The following is a 16,752-nucleotide window of genomic DNA, read 5'->3' on the forward strand; positions in this document are numbered from 1 at the left end:
GGTCTGAAAGTAGGTGCATGAGTGTCTGACTGGGTCTGTGCGTGGGTGCAGGAGGGTCTGACTAGATCTGTGAGTGGGTGCATGACGGTCTTAATGCGTGAGTGTGTCAATTTTTATTTAGTTTTTTATCTTGACTGACATTCACAAATTCATCTCAACACTAGACAAGGGTGGCGATGAGCGTTGCAACGTATTCGTGAATACCCAAGTCGTGAAAATAAAAACATCTTCCCAATTTTGAAACTCATAAACTGTCACTATAACCACTTAGCTAAATAATTAATGTGGTCAGAGTTCCTCCACCCTGACCCCTAATGCCACCTTTGAAATATTTTGTCACCACATTTCAGACCCAAAGACCATTCCCCGTTACAGAAAATGGCTGACCTTTCAGGTCAGATTGCAACCATCCAATGAGAGCATTTCTGTGGCTCGAGGGTTCACAAATACACAGAGAGTAGATATGTATGTTTAGTTTTCTTTTCATATTTCAAAAACTACTGAACTGATTTACACCAAATAACAAAAAGCACTCTTTCAGGACCAAGAGCTACCTTCCCTCTAAATTTGGTGTAATTCCATTCAGCATTTTGGGCTGTCGTCAATCTAAAATCCCCATGGGAATTAAAACGGAAATGCACTTTATCGGACTCCGCTTGATAGATCACTTAGAAGTTTCCCATGCGCAACAAGAATTATTGTCACACTTTTTTGGGAAGATTTCGTGAAGATCCGTCAAACGGCACCAAAGATATAAGCAAGTCAATAAATGCTTTTCCTATTGAAAACTATAGCTACCTGCTGGCAACCGCCAGTAGGTAATATACGTAAGTGTATATATATATATCTATATATATATATATATATATAAAAAATAAAGTGTTTGGGCAATATATATACTTAAGCATTCAAATATTTGTAGAATTATTTACAAAATATCTCGGACATCATACTCTAGGGGTGGGAAGTCTGATGTGATGATGGCATACCGGGTGCCCAAAACACTCACTGTGCATGTGTTATATAATTTCCTAGCAGGTGCAATGTGTAAATGAAAAAGCCCGGTATTCATGGGACCCCAAACCTTTTCTCTGTGTCTACTCCAAAAAGCTTAAAATAAATCTGTCTTTGCTTTCAGTTGTGTTTCACAGTGAGTATGCTTGCTAACCCCAAAGTGGTGTTCCTGGATGAACCTTCAACTGGGCTGGATCCAAAAGACCAGCAGAGAATGTGGTGAGTTATATAAAGAGACTTTGAGACCATGGAGTCATATAACAGATTTAGTTGCAGTCGGAGAGGAACATGCCTCTCTAGTTGATACATTTTCTTTGAACAGTGTATGTCTCACTATTGAGTAGGGGAACTATACCAAATATTATTATTGATTATGAATAGATTTAATGAAAATCCTCTGTAATAGATATGAAAAATGAACTTAGAAAAAAATATTGAAAAATCTATTTTCAAATTTCATATCCAGTTCTGCGTTCATTACGTTTACACTGTGCACTTTTCAAGGCTTCGGATCTTAAAAAATCCTGTGTTCAGAACAAGTCTTGCTTCCATTTCTGGCTACTCATTCCCCTTGATGTTGACAGTTTGTTATGTATGAAATCTGACAGGATATCCTTTCTTGTTCTAGTCTACATGTATATAATAGGAGACGGAAGTGGCACGTGTTATGAGACAAATGGCACAACATTTACCGCAGAAAATATGATGTGATCTTATGACTCAGTGGCAGATGGTGAACTTTTAAAATGATGGGGTGTAAATGCCTACCTCGAATTGCAACCATTGAGAAGCAAGCAACCCAGGCTGAGTCCGGGGGTGTTTACAAATGTTGTAATGGTATATTTTTACTTAAGTTGGCAAAAAAGCCACAAACTCTGAAAGTGCACACATGAAGTGTTCCAAACTTTTAGGTATACCAAGTACGGCTGTCCCTTGTAGAGAACTGGATGATTTCAGTCTCTGGAAAATAATTTGAAAACTGTACATTTTTACAACTAAATATCCAGAACATTTTCGAAAAAGCATTGTTTATGCACAATTTAAAAATTCAGGGTTCATAATGTCATTTAACTTAGCATTTTTCAAAATGTACAGAGCATTCTTCGTCATTTATACCAAATAAATGAGCATCGTTTTCTGGAATTCGTTGGATGGCTGAACCCTACAGATGTGGCTCCTTCCATTAACGCTTAACTTGTCAACTTAAGAGATAGTAGATTTGCGTCTTGTCATCAGTTTTCCTGTCTGGGAGTTCGGAAGCCCGTTGTTCCAGATCTCCTCTCATTGCAAGCATTTCAAAGCTTCACACAGATAAATGCTCTAAGAGTTCATTTCGTTGGGTATGAGTTGCTTCAGTAATGCTTTCAAAGAGGTTGATGGTGCGTTTCTCATTTTAGCACTGTAGGACACAAATGCAGCTTGTAGCTATATGACTGCTTTTCGAAATTAAATTCCAGTTGCACCTTATCCTGCGATGTACTACTGGGCAGATAAAATCATACTCTGTTTGTTCAACATTACGTTAGTCCGGCTTTTAAAGAGCTTACCAATGAAGGATACCAGTTACAATGCCATCACTTTACATTGACTCGTAACATTGACCCAGCTCGGCCCTGTCATCGTGTTGAAAACTTGCATGAAGATATTGTTAAGGGCCAACAAACTCATTTTAGTGCTGCTTGCTGGGTTACATAACCTCTCCTGCTATCCAAACCTAGACTTTTATAGCTATTAGTTCTATCCAGGGTTGTTCCCTCCAAACTGTGCCATGTGACCAAAAATTACTACCTTAGCTTTACTTTTGTTTATCCGCAGGTTGCTTTCGTGGAAATACTGATTCAGTGCTGTTAAAGATCTATTTGGCTCTGGAGAGGTCTTATCTATTATGACGTGTTGTCTGCATATTGCGGGAAGTTTAACTTGTGGGCCATCATTTGAGGGGAAAACGGGGCTTGCAGAGAGGAACTTCAAGAGTAAATCATTTATTAAGATGCAGCCTTGCTTGAGGCCTTTTTTCCGTGGATCTTCTCTGACATGATTGTAAGTGAACATAGCCTTGTGTTTTTTTACCCCTGTGTTGGTAAGCCATGCTTATTATAGCTTTTAGGAGGATTGTGTGGATGCTCCAGTTTTCACGCTTGCTCCATAGCGTTCCCCTATTGATGCAGTCAAAAGCTGTTGTGAAGCCTACTAAAGCTAAATTAGGAGTGATATAGCAAGTAAGTTGTCCTTGATGCTACATCCTTTAGAGAAACCTGTTTGGATCAGGGGGATTAACCCTTTCATACAAGCCCAGTTTTCCAAATGGTTATGTAGGAATTTGGCAGAGCATTTGCCCTCCATATGAAGTAATGCTATTTTGTGGAAATTTGTTGAGTAGGAGAAGTTGCCCTTTTTATGTACAGGAACGTGTACCACACAGTGGTAGTGATAATAACATGTAAAGATGTTATAATGATAAATATTAAAATACCTGCAAATGAGTGTGGCAACACGAGGCATTACAAAATATATAGTCTGGCACAAAAGTACAACATGAAAAATGTCTTCTGGAAGGATTGTCACTGAAATATCAGCTTTCAGTATATTTTAATAATGCAGTCAGGTTGACCCCAACAATTGAAAGCCCCTCTTGTTTGTTCCTTATTACATATACCCTACTGAATTTTTCAAGAATAACCGGCAATTTCCATAGAATAGCACATACATATATGCCAAAGAAAACACCACACTCCAACAAGGGGGATCTAGAATTTTGATCAAGTCAAACATTCATATAGGGCACTCATGCCTTTTCCTATTACAAAGGTATGTAACTTTATTATGCTTCAAATTACTTAAAATTCATATTTCTTTTATAAATATACTCATTTAGAAAAAAACATTCTACAGGGGTGTGGAACGAGTCTGTGCAAGATGGCAGCTCCCTTTGAAGCTCTCCCGAGTCTGTCACTTTGCAAGCTTCTCTTCTCAGCCCCAGACACGCTCCTGACAGCCTGCAGTAAAGACTAGTGCCCCGACATTGAGGAGCATTTATTTTGAGGGCAGTTGACGTTATGGGGCCTCGCGGGGTCTGTTTCCCTGACTCGCTGGCCAAGTCTAATATTCATCTTCTAAGACTGACGTGACCGCTAAAGATGGTGGCATTGGCCTCATGGCTGATCAAACACGGCTGATTGCAGATGATACCATCTACCCCCAGGACCTTCAAGAGATCATCTGGAGGACACTGCGGCTATAGGATTACTTCCGACAATGCTGTGCCAGCATGGTGAGCCTTTCTTTGTCTATTCTAATGAGCAGGACTCATTGTCCTCTGTGGCCCTTGCAGCAGGGCTCAGGGAGTGGCCCTCACAGCCTACACTACCTAGTCTTCTTAGGATCTCTGCACTGCTCCTGCCATCACCATCAACACTCCAACTTCACCCTGGATGGCTGCCTTTAATGTACTTACAAGGTCATGCTCCGATGGCACCCCGGCACGTCCTGCCTAACTTACCTAAGATTTTTGCAGCGTCCATCTCCCACACCATAGGCCTCCAATAACAATGTGCCTTGCAGTGCCTCAAATCTTACAGGTCTTATGATGTGTCTACAAATTCCACCTGTGCTAATAGCATAACAATTTGTAAGAGACTCTCGTGATACCATGTTCAATCGAACTTCCAACAATTGCGAACCTGATCTCTGGGCTGGTCTTACAATCCTGACAACCGGTACTTTACCTTCAGCATTTACCAGTACAATCCCTATAACTGTGTCTTCCAATCTTAACAGTGAACTTGCACTCCACGTACTGTGTAAGGGGGATCTACCAGCCAGACTACAACCAGGATCAAACTGTTGCAGCGGAGGTTAGTTACGTTCAGTTGTAACTTTAGTTGCTGCCATAACTGAGTCCATATAATCTGATTCCCTGCTACCCATCACCCCAACTGGTCCAACCCAAACTACTCTACCCCAGGGCTTCCGCCTATGCTCATTGTTTCAGTAGAAGGCACTGGACGTCCTGTAAATATGGTGGACCAAAAGGGCCACAAGCCACCCAAAGACAAAGAAACCAAAACCGAGCTTAAACGATCAAAACATGATGCTCTGAACCCTGACTTTCCCATCAAAGAGAAACATTAGAATTAATCCACCCTCGAAATGATACTTAAAAAATGTAATGATGTCCATGATATTGCTCAGACCACAAAGACCAACACTGACATGCTGCAAACTGAAGTTGCAGTGATCAGGAGAGACCTTAAGGAACTTAATCTGAGAGTAACGAATGGCAAAAGTTGAATAAGCATGACTGAGGATCTCTTGGCAGTGCAATCCAAACACCTCCTCAAAAATGAAGACTCCATCACTGCTCTCAAATGCAAACTAACTGAGTTTGAAGACTGCAATAGAAGGGGGAATCTTAGAATCTTTGGACTCGCCGAAGGATCAGAAGACAAAGCCCCTTCCACAATCCTCTTCCCGAAACATGGATTCCGTCGACTCTGAGATCATTTTAAGTAAAGGATTTGAAACTGAACATGCCCACAGAGTACCTTCTTTCAAGCCTAAATACATGTCCACCCCACAAGCACTGATTTTTCGACCTTTGTGCCAACAGAATTCTGAACTCATCCTATCACACATGAAGAAGACTAAGGTGGTCATTACAACCCTGGCGGACAGTGTTAAAGCGGCGGTAAGACCGCCAACAGGGCGGTGGTAAAAAAATTGGAATTACGACTGTGGCGGAAACCGCCAACAAAGACAGCCACTTTCACACTCCGACCAAACAGCTTGGCGGTCACCGCCAACAGACAGGCGGAGGACAAAGTACCGCCCACAGTATCACAACCTACCAATCCGCCACCTTTTCCGGGGCGGATTCACCGCAGACAAAATCACAGTGGAAACAGGACTTCGAAGGCAAAACGCTCACCTCTACACACCCCACGAGGATTCCGGACGCCATGGAACCAGAGCTGCAGATACTGCCAGCCCTTATCTTCTTGCTTCTCTACCAGGAGCACGAACGCCCGCGGCGAAGACCACGGTGAGTACTGCACCTACGACACAGGGGAGGGGGGAGGGAAAAAACAGGGACACCCACACGCAACACGCAACACCCCCACCCTCACCCACGACAACACACACACTAATACATCATGATACATTACAGTTACACCTCCCAACCCCCCCGGAAGAATGCAAAGACCAAAGAAAATGAGGGTAACCATTGTAATATATTAAAATCCAGTACGCAAAAATATACATATACACACTATAAACAAAATATACACCAAGAATAGTAGCCCAGGTAGTGCTCCATTGAAGTCTGTGGAACACTGGGCCCACACGGTATGGGTGAGGCCCACACAAGTTCCCCGACCATGATGGAGAGAACACTGCAGGGGCATCAGATAGCAATAAAACAGGCACCTCAGGGGGAGGGAAAGGGGGCACCTCAGCCGGTTGAGTGCACAACGCCAAATCCACGAGGGGGCCACATGCCCACTGTTCAATCCTGGGGAGTGCAAAGCCACAGTCTCTCAAGTCTCTACAGAGGGTGGGTTGCACACTGCTTTCTCCTGGGGAGTGCAAAGCCACAATCTCTCAAGTGGATGACAGTCTCCACTGGTTCTGGAGGGGGCTAGGTGCCCAGAGTGCTTCATCCTGTCAAGGACTGAGGTAGTGGATGTAAATCTCCACTGGTTCTAAAGGAGGCTTGGTGCCCAGAGTGCTTCATCCTGCCAAGGACTGAGGTAGTGGATGTAAATCTACAACGGTTATGGAGGGGGCTTGGTGCCCAGAGTGCTTCATCCTGCTCGTGGCGGACTCAGTAGCGTCAGTGCCATTGGCACTCATGGGCCAGCGGTGCATGTGGCGGCCGTGCCCTGTTCAGCGGTGCTTGTGGTGGCGGGGTCCTTTGCAGTGACTCAGCTGCTGGCGGTCCTTCATGGCCCAGCGGGGCTGGTGCTGGCGGTCGTGTCTGGCCCAGCGGGGCTGGTGCTGGCGGTCGTGTCTGGCCCAGCAGGGCTAGTGCTGGCGGTCCTCTTGGCCCAGTGGGGCTGGTGCTGGCGGTCCTCTCTGGCCCAGCGGGGCTGGTGCTGGCGGTCCTCTCTGGCCCAGCGGGGCTTGTGCTGGCGGTCCTGGGGCTGGTGGCGGTGGCTTCTTGGGCAGCAGGGCAGGTGCTGGCGGTGGCCTCTTGGGCAGCGGGGATGATGGCGGTGGCCTCCTGGGCAGCGGGGATGATGGCGGTCTTCTCCGCCGTGCTGCTCTTCCCAGACCTGCTGACTTTCTTGTGGCCCTTCCCCACCTTGGAAGGTGTTGCAGCAGACTCTACACTCCCACTTGGACCCCTGGGAGCGGCTTTGGTGGCTGGAGTCTTCCCCCTCTCCCGCCAGGCACTGGCCAACTTTTGATGCTTCACAGGTGGGGGACTGTCCGTGCTGTGGCTCTGTGCCACACTGGCTGCCTTGTTGGCCGGTGTACTCCAGATTCCGGTGACTTCAGGCACCACTGGTCTCGGAGATGTTGTGGCTGAGGTGCTAGGTTGGGACCTGGAGAGTCGGGCCCTAGGAGACAGACGGGGTGGAGGAGATGTGGGAAAGAGGTCAAGGTTGGACAGGAAAAGTTTTTGGGAGACACTGGGACGGGTATCTGGAGGGGGTTTGGGAGTGGAGGAAGAGGTTGTGGTTGTAGGAGGTGTTCGTTTGGTGACTTTGGGTGAAGGTGCATGCGCTGGAGGCTGTTGTGAGGTGGATGGCTGTTGGGTGGGTGTGTGCCTGCATTTGTGTATCTTGGGAGGTGGTGTCACAGACACACTGGGAGAGGACACAGGGGACGTGTTAATGGCAGTGGGGGTGGTGACTGCACGTGAGCGGGCTGTGGTGGCGTGTGTGCTGGTGATGGAATTAGTGGCTGTACATGTAGTGCATGCAGGTGTGAGTGTAGACGAGACTGGGAGGGAGGAGGGAGACGAGGAGGAGGGGGACACAGTGGAGGCAGTGGATGTTGGTGTGTCTGCATGTGTGTGATGCTTGCGTGAGTACCTGTGGGATGTGTGGTGCTTATATTTGACTGAGCTTCCCTTGTGTGTTGAGGTGTGTGCATGCTGGTCTGAAGGTGTGCTTGGGTTAGGCTGAGGTAGAGGTGATTGGGTCTGGGTGGAGGAAGATGGAGTGGGAGGCTAGACACAGGGACAATGGCTGCCATCAGTGCTGAGGTCAGAGTCTGAAAAGCTCGCTGAAGGGCCGCCTGACCAGAATGAATGCCCTCCAGGAATGCATTTGTTTATTGTAACTGCCTTTCTACACCCTGGATGGCATTCAAAATGGTAGACTGCCCAACAGTGAGGGACCTGAGGAGGTCAATGGCCTCCTCACTGAGGGCAGCAGGGGTGACTGGGGCAGGGCCTGAGGTGCCTGGGGCGAAGGTGATGCCCACCCTCCTGGGTGAGTGGGCACAGGGCAAAGGCTGAGGGGCTGCTGGGACGGCGGTGCTGGTAGGGGGGGTGGCGGCTGTACCTGTAGATGCGGGGGGCACAGATGTTGCCACCACCACAAGGGAGCTCCCATCAGAGGACGAGTCTGTGTCACTGGTGTCGGCTCCTACTCCCCTCGCCCTCCGTCCCACTGGTGAACTCCAATCCGTAGTGTCGCCCTCCAGAGCCATGTGGGGTGCATCTCCGTCCTGCTCCGGTGCCACTGATCCTCCGCCTGATGATGCTAATGCACACAAGAACAGGGAGACCACAAAAAGGAGGGGACGACAGAAGAAAAACATGTTGAGTGCATGCATTACCGCTACCGGTATCGGACACGGCAGACACAGAAGCCCCCTGCACCATGCCGCGCACTTGGGCTTCACTGTTCAATCCCTGGGACATGGCCTACAAGGCTATGGACGACATCTGCACACATGGATGACACAGGAGCATGACTAGGTGTACTTGGCACTGTACACAGGTGGGGTGGGGTGCCACATGGCCTGCCTTACGGAGGGACCTTGCCTTCTAAACTCACCCTGGCCTAGGGAAACCCACAGCCCACCTTCCCACCCAGACACCTCCACTGCACGCAAAATCAGCAGGATGAGAGTGTACTCACCCCCTTGTGGATGCTGTGATGCCCCCAAGTGCCCATCCAACTCCGGGTACGCCACCGCCAGGATCCTGAACATCATGGGGGTCATGGTGCGACAGGCACCCCTCCCATGTTGGGAGGCCATCCCCAGCTGGGCCTCCGCCGTCTTCTTGCTCCATCGGCGAATGTCCTCCCATCTCTTACGGCAGTGGGTGCTCCGTCTGTGGTAGACCCCCAGGGTCCAGATGTCCTTGGCGATGGCACGCCAAATATCTTTTTTCTGGTGAGCACTGACCTACATGAATTGTACAGGGGGAAAAGAAAAGTTATTACCAAATGCACAGTCACAGTCATTGGCCCCCATCCCTACCCTTGCCATTTGGCACATCGTCGATGCCTCAATCCCCCACCCCAGTCTTTCATCCACCCCACTCCACACAGGCATAGCCCATACAGCATGCTCCCAGTGTACTTACCTGTTTGTCTGGAGGACCGTAGAGTAGCGTGTACTGGGGGAGGACCCCATCCACGAGTTTCTCCAACTCCTCAGATGTGAAGGCAGGGGCCCTTTCCCCAGACACTCGAGCCATTGTCTCTTCCAGACCGAGGTCACAGCAGCACTTGCAGTGTAGTTCCTCTCCTGTCGAAGATCAGGTATCGAGTGATTGAACAGATAGAAAATGGCAGTCATGTCCGCGGCGGTGCGTACCTTCACTGCCGGCGTACATCGTCATTGGCTCCTGGGACCCTTGGGGTCCAATGTTAACCAATGCAGCATTGCGCCGCGGTCTTCGACCGCCTACCGCAACGGTGTACAACGCCAGCGCAGTTACCTCACATCCCATTGTCCCACTTTACAGGTCAGGCATCCGCCATTTCAGGGGCCCACATGGCTTAATTTTTAACTGCGTCACACATACCTAAGCCTAGCCTCAACAAACATACAGGCCAATTTTTGGATTATGATTAGTGTTCTATGTAAGCTGTGGGTACGTACCTCTGAGTTGGTGACTCTGTGCTCGCTGTTGTCCTTCATAGGCACCGTCCGCTGGGACATGTGAGGAGATGGCGGCATCCTCCGGTGTACAGACCGCTGGTGGACCTGTCGACAATGGAGGAAAGACATGTGATCATCACCTACAGGCTTGACCGTGCCACAATCCAGGAACTGTGTGCCCAGCTGGAGCCAGACCTGATGTCAGTTATCTGCCATCCCACAGGAATCCCCCCTCAAGTGCAGGTGCTGTCAGTGCTCCATTTCCTTGCAAGTGGGTCATTTCAAACAACAGTGGCCATAGCATCAGGGATGTCCCAGCCTATGTTTTCCAATGTGTTGTCCAGAGTGTTGTCTGCCCTGATGAAACACATGTGGAGCTACATCGTTTTCCCTCAGGTGGAGGATTTGCCTACAGTGAAAGGTGATTTCTATGCCCTGGGACCTATCCCCAACATCATAGGTGCCATTGATGGGACCCATGTGGCTTTGGTACCCCCCCGCAGGAGTGAACAGGTGTACAGAAACCGGAAGAGTTATCATTCCATGAATGTGCAGATGGTGTGTTTGGCAGACCAGCACATCTCCCATGTTAATGCCAAGTTCCCTGGCTCAATGCATGACGCCTACATCCTGCGGAATAGCAGCATCCCCTATGTGATGGGTCAACTCCAGAGGCACCGTGTGTGGCTATTAGGTGAGCACCTGGAAACAAGTCAGTGGGAATGGTGTCTGGGTCTGGGGATATCCCTACAGGTTAGTGTGTGTCTAACAGTTGTCCCTCGCCATTTGCAGGTGACTCTGGTTACCCCAACCTGTCATGGCTACTGACCCCAGTGAGGAATCCCAGGACAAGGTCAGAGGAACGCTACAATGAGGCCCATGGGCTAACTCGGCGGATTATAGAGCAGACCTTCGGCCTCCTGAAGGCCAGGTTCAGGTGCCTCCATATGACAGTTGGATCCCTATTCTACTCACCAAAGAAGGTGTGCCAGATCATCGTGGCCTGCTGTATGCTTCACAACTTAGCTTTGCGACAACAGGTGCCTTTTCTGCAGGAGGATGGTCCAGATGGCGGTGTTGTTGCAGCTGTGGAGCCTGTGGACAGTGAAGACGAGGAAGCAGAAGAAGAGGACCTGGACAATAGGAAATCAGTGATCCTGCAATATTTCCAGTGAGACACAGGTAAGAATACAGACCTGCCTAATACATGTACTTTAACACTACTACCTCTCTACTGTCTGTCGTTTTCACCCATTGTATGGTCACTGAGTTGTCACTTTCCCTTACGATTTCACAGATGTGGGTCCCACAGTGTGACATCTGCTTTGTTTCCTCATGGACTAGAGCTGTGTGACATAGTTATGTTGACATTACAATTGAAAGAGCATTTTGTCACTGTAATTGCTAATACTGTCAATTTCGAAATCACAGACTGACTCCAGATTGTTTTGTGCTTCAAGGGTGTTTATTTAAGTGCTCAATATTGGAGGTGGTTGTAAAATGGAGAGGGATGATGGTGGAGGAATGTCCATGGCAGAGTCCAGTCTATTAGTCTCACAGGTGCATTGCCCAAATGGGCATAGGAAGTGGCGCTGGGGCAGTTTGAGGATGGACAGGGTGACAAAGTGGGACAGAAAGATGACATTCAGGGTGGTCTCATTTCTTGGCGGGGGTCTTGGCATCGTTCTTTGTCTTTGTCCTTGATCTCAGGGACCGTTTGCGGGGTGGTTCACCCTCTGCAGGGGTTGGTGTGCTGGTGTGGTGGTCCTGTGGCAGTGCCTCCTGTCCACTAGCGCCGGCGGAGGTGGTGGGCAGTTCATCGTCCATGCTACTGTCAGGGGCCCCTTGTTGTGCCACAGTGTCCCTCCTGGTGTTGAGTACTTCCTTCAGCACCCCTACGATGGTTCCCAGGGTGGAATTGATGGTTCTGAGTTCCTCCCTGAAGCCCAAATACTGTTCCTCCTGCAGGCGCTGGGTCTCCTGAAACTTGGCCAGTACCGTTGCCATCGTCTCCTGGGAGTGGTGGTAGGCTCCCATGATGGACGAGAGGCCCTCATGGAGAGTGGGTTCCCTGGCCTGTCCTTCCCCTGTCGCACAGCAGCCCTCCCAGTTCCCCTGTGTTCCTGGGCCTCCATCCCCTGGACCGTGTGCCCACTACCACTGCCCCTAGGTCCCTGTTGTTGTTGCGGTGGTGGGTTAGCCTGGGTTCCCTGTAGTGGTGGACACACTGCTGCTTGACGTGTCCTGGGGACACAGGTATGGGCCCGCTGGGTGGGTGCTGTGCTGGTGTTTCCAGAGGGGGGAAGGTCTATAGTGGCCTGTGACAGTGTGAGAGGAACCAACTGTCCCGAGGTCCCCAATGGGCCGGGCTGGTCATCTAGATCCAGTTGGACAGAGCTGCTGCCATCACTGTGGGCCTCTTCTGTTGGTGGTGTGGACATGTGTGGACCCTCCTGTCCGGTGACGTTGGGTAGGGGTCCTACAGGGGTATAAAAGGATGTTTATTACATCTGTGTGTGCCATGGTGTGCAATAGGTGGGTGACCGTGTACCCCAGTGCTTGTATTCCTGTGTGGGACCTTGTGTGATGGTGGTTTAGGGGGGTGTATGGGTATGTGCAGTGGCCATGCTTTGGTGATGGGTGTCCATGCTTTGTTGTTGCATGCAGGGCTTGGTGTTAGGATGGGTGGGTTGTGATAGTGGGACATTTGTGAGTAGTAGGAGTGATGGGGGTGAGGGTGAGGGTGGGGGTATGTTATGGCATGCAGGTAGGGTGTGGGATGTAATAGTAAAGCTTTGACTTACCAGAGTCCATTCCTCCTTCTACTCCTGCGAGGCCCTCAGGATGCAGAATCGCCAAGACCTGCTTCTCCATGTTGTTAGTTGTGGGGTAGGAGGTGGGGGTCTGCCGCCAGTCCGCTGAGCCGCAAGGTAGTGTCTTGAGACCACGGAACGCACCTTCCCCCGAAGGTCGTTCCACCTCTTCCTGATGTCATCCCGATTTCTTGGGTGCTGTCCCACTGTGTTAACCCTGTCCCCTATTCTTCGCCATAGCTCCATCTTCCTAGCTATGGAGGTGTGCTGCACCTGTGATCCGAATAGCTGTGGCTCTACCCGGACGATTTCCTCCACCATGATCCTGAGCTCCTCCTCAGAGAACCTGGGGTGTCTTTGCCGTGCCATGGGGTGGTGTGGGTGATGTGTGGGGTGCTGTGTATAGTGATAAGTGGGGTGATATTTAGTGGTGTGTTGTGTGAGGTGTGTGGAAGTTCTGTGGGTGATGGTATTGTGTGCCTGTGGATGCTTGGTAGTTGTTTGTGGTGTCTCTCTCTGGCCTTCTCTCAGTACTTGTGGTCATAGGGGTTTGTGGGTGATGTGTTTTATATTGTATTGGGTGTGTGGGAGTGGTGTGTGTATGTGTATCAGGTGTGTGTATTTCGATTTGTCCAATGTGGCTGTGTTTTGTAAGAGTGTGTGTATTTTGAGCGCGGCGGTGTGTACCGCCAATGGAATACCGCAGTTGAAAGACCACCGCGTGGATTTGTATGTTGTGATAGTGTGGGCGTATTTCTGTTGACGTGACGGTGGAGGATGTGTTTTCGCCAGTTTATCACTGACCTTTGGTGTGGCGGACTTGTGTGGGTGTCTGAATTTTGGCGAATTCCGTGCTGTGGGTCATAATAGCTGTGGCGGAATTCCACGGCTGCGGCGGTGTGTTGGCGGTCTTCTGCACCGCGGTAAGCGGCTTTTACCGCCAATGTTGTAATGAGGGCCTAAGTCACTTCTTTGGCAACAAACAAATATCAACATTTTCCAGGACTATGCCAGAGATACAGTCACCAGGAAGAAATGATTCTTAGCCCTCAATCGGCCACTGCTGGACAAAGCTATCTAGCATTCCTTCATTGGACCAGCCAAGTTCAAGACTGTTTACCATTGTAAGACTCCTGTATTCTCTAGCCCTAGTGGCTTACCTGTGTTCCTCGATAACACTATAGAGATCCATATGAAAAGAATCCCTAAGTGGCCCCGGCTGAAGAGAAGGAACATTCTATATTTACTTAGTCCACCGGCACTATTTTATAGCTCTTTATAATGTCTTATAATCTAACGTAATGCTCACCTTGTTTGTACATTATGACATGTTGTACTAGAGCACTATACTGTTCAGGTCCATTCTCCTCCACACTCTCCCACAAGACATGCATATAAAATGCATGACCCACACATGATCCACAGACTGTGCCACTACACCATAACCCTGTGACCCCCTAGAGGTTACAGATATGTCACCCCTCCATTAGTCTCTCCTTGACATGACACAGTACAGCTGGTGTATCTAACTACTTTCTGCATGGTTTCTTCTTCTACGGGCTGTGTGGCCTTAACCTGTCTCATACCCCTTCCATTAACACATACAGCATGTCCAATTATCCTTCTGTTTTGCCCTGCACCCCACGGCATCCCCCAACCTTCTAGTATACTCACCCTCTGAGTCACCGCAAGCTTTTTGCACCTGACCTGACAATATGACCCAGAGTGTACCCAACATACGCCTGCTTCATGCGATCCCTTACACTGGACCTGCGCAGACTGCCCCCTACCTGGTTACAACTATCCTGCCCTCAGCCTAAGTACCAAATTCCACATATTTACACTCTTTCCCTATTTGGTGCCTTAGCAATGCCAACATGATCATCCACAATACCATGTCTTCCCTCAAACTATATGTGCCTACTTTCAGTTTCATGCATTCTAACGATCCTTGAGACCTCACATTGCTCCTGCATTCTTCCCCACAGTTATGTGCATAAATGTTCTGACATTGTTCTGCTATTGCTAGTTATGTGCATATATGTTCAGATGTAGTTTTGCTATTGCTACTGTTCTAGAATATTGCTACTGCTTTTGAAAATTGCTTGTGATGAGTTTCACTAAACTCTGTTCTACTGACACTCTCTTGAGGATGAATTGGCTGTAAAGAAGCACTTTCCCTCTGCACGGGATGGGTATCAGACATTGCCTGATCCCCCGCTATTGCCAAAATAATGGGGTCCTTACACTGATCTCCAAAAATTCTGGCTTCTCAGTTATGTCCTCTGAACTAGATGGTTACTTACACAACTACAAAATCCATCTATGGAAATCTACGCAGTGAATATATATGCCCCCACCACACCTTAAATTTTGGGATGCCCTCTCTGCCAAAATTGCACTATTCCCCTCAGAGGCTCGAATCATACTTGGAGGTGACTTCAACCTATGGATCTTCAGATGTAGAATACGTAGATCCCATAAAGCACCTCTCGCCTTGTTTTCAGCTCACAAACCAGGCAACCTCTGGAGACTCCACTGGCAGTGACTTTACCATTTTCTCACCCCCACATAACACTTTCTCCAACATCAACTACCTCCTAGTTGTCTCCACACTCCTTACAAACACCACCTGGACCTCTGTTGAACTGATCATTCTTTCGGACAATGCAGCCATCTCGATACATCTCTAGCTCCTTCCCACCTCCCAAATCAAAGGCCTGGCGTACGAATCTAGAGATCTTGGAAAACTTAACCACAGTTAAGGAACTCCATAACAGAACCTCTGTATCTTCTCCGGTTACTCCCTGGGACTCAGTGAAATGCTTCTATAGAGGTCAAATCATAAGCTGAATGTCACTGAAAAACAAACTTCTCAAGTCATCCCTACACTAACTAACTGCAGAAATAATAGCTAAAGAACTTACCTATTGGCAAATCGATGACACAGCTACTCCAACAATCCTTAAGCGGCTTAAATATGAATTTATCTTCATAATCAGTAAACATGCACATCTTTGGGTCCATGCTCTAAAATGTTAAAAAACAGTTTTACCTTAATTAAGGTAGAAAGACCCTGGCGGCTTACCTAAAGTTTCAACGTAACTCTAACTTGATCTAAATGATCAAAGATGAACAGAAAAAAACACAATCTTCAACCGAAATAATACTTAAAGTTTTCCAATGTTTTTACATCAAACTATAGAACCCCTCAGTCAACACACCCTTTGACGCTTGCTCAGATCATCTGAGGCCTCTACCATTTAAGCAAATATCTTAATCTGATAGAACCACGCTAACCAAACCAATCACTAGAAAGGAGATCTCTCAGGATATCAGAAGTGTCCCATCTGGCAAAGCACTGGGACCGGGTGGTTTCCCAATTGAATTTTATAAAACCATCACTCCTTCAATTATCTCTGTGCTAGAGCTACCTCCCTCACACTTTGCTACCTCTAGTTCAGTATGGGGTCTTCCTCTGAGTCCACCATTGTAGTCATACCCAAAGATGGAAAAGACCATTCTGACCCCAAAAACGTGAGACCAATTTCCCTCATCAATATAGAAGCTAAAATGTACGCAAAGGTTCTTGCTAACTGTCCTACCCCATTGATTACCAAACTAGCCTACCCCACTAAATCAGGTTTTATTAAGGGACGCTTAGCTAGCGACAACATCCATCTTTTCGTCCATACCATTAAAAAAGCCTCTAACGTGCTTTCGCCACCAGCAGTGGCCATAACCCTAGGAGTGGAGAAGGTTCCTGGCCATATCTCAAGGCTGTTCTCTCAAGACACGCCTTGGGAAAGGAATTTATCGCAATGACCATGGTCCTATACTCCAAACACTCTGCTAG

The 16,752-nt window shown here is 48.2% G+C and overlaps 1 protein-coding gene across 1 annotated transcript in view; it reads left to right on the forward strand.

Moving 5' to 3' along the window:
• The window catches only part of LOC138245863 (ATP-binding cassette sub-family A member 9-like), a 2,236,336-nt gene that overhangs the window by 2,110,385 nt on the left and 109,199 nt on the right, over positions 1-16,752 (forward strand). The window contains exon 34 of the mRNA XM_069199841.1: positions 1,139-1,233. Coding sequence (XP_069055942.1) covers positions 1,139-1,233 — 95 coding nt within the window. The remainder of the gene's footprint in view (positions 1-1,138; positions 1,234-16,752) is intronic.

This window comes from Pleurodeles waltl, chromosome 7 (genome assembly GCF_031143425.1).
Source record: "Pleurodeles waltl isolate 20211129_DDA chromosome 7, aPleWal1.hap1.20221129, whole genome shotgun sequence".
Lineage (NCBI taxonomy): Eukaryota > Metazoa > Chordata > Amphibia > Caudata > Salamandridae > Pleurodeles > Pleurodeles waltl.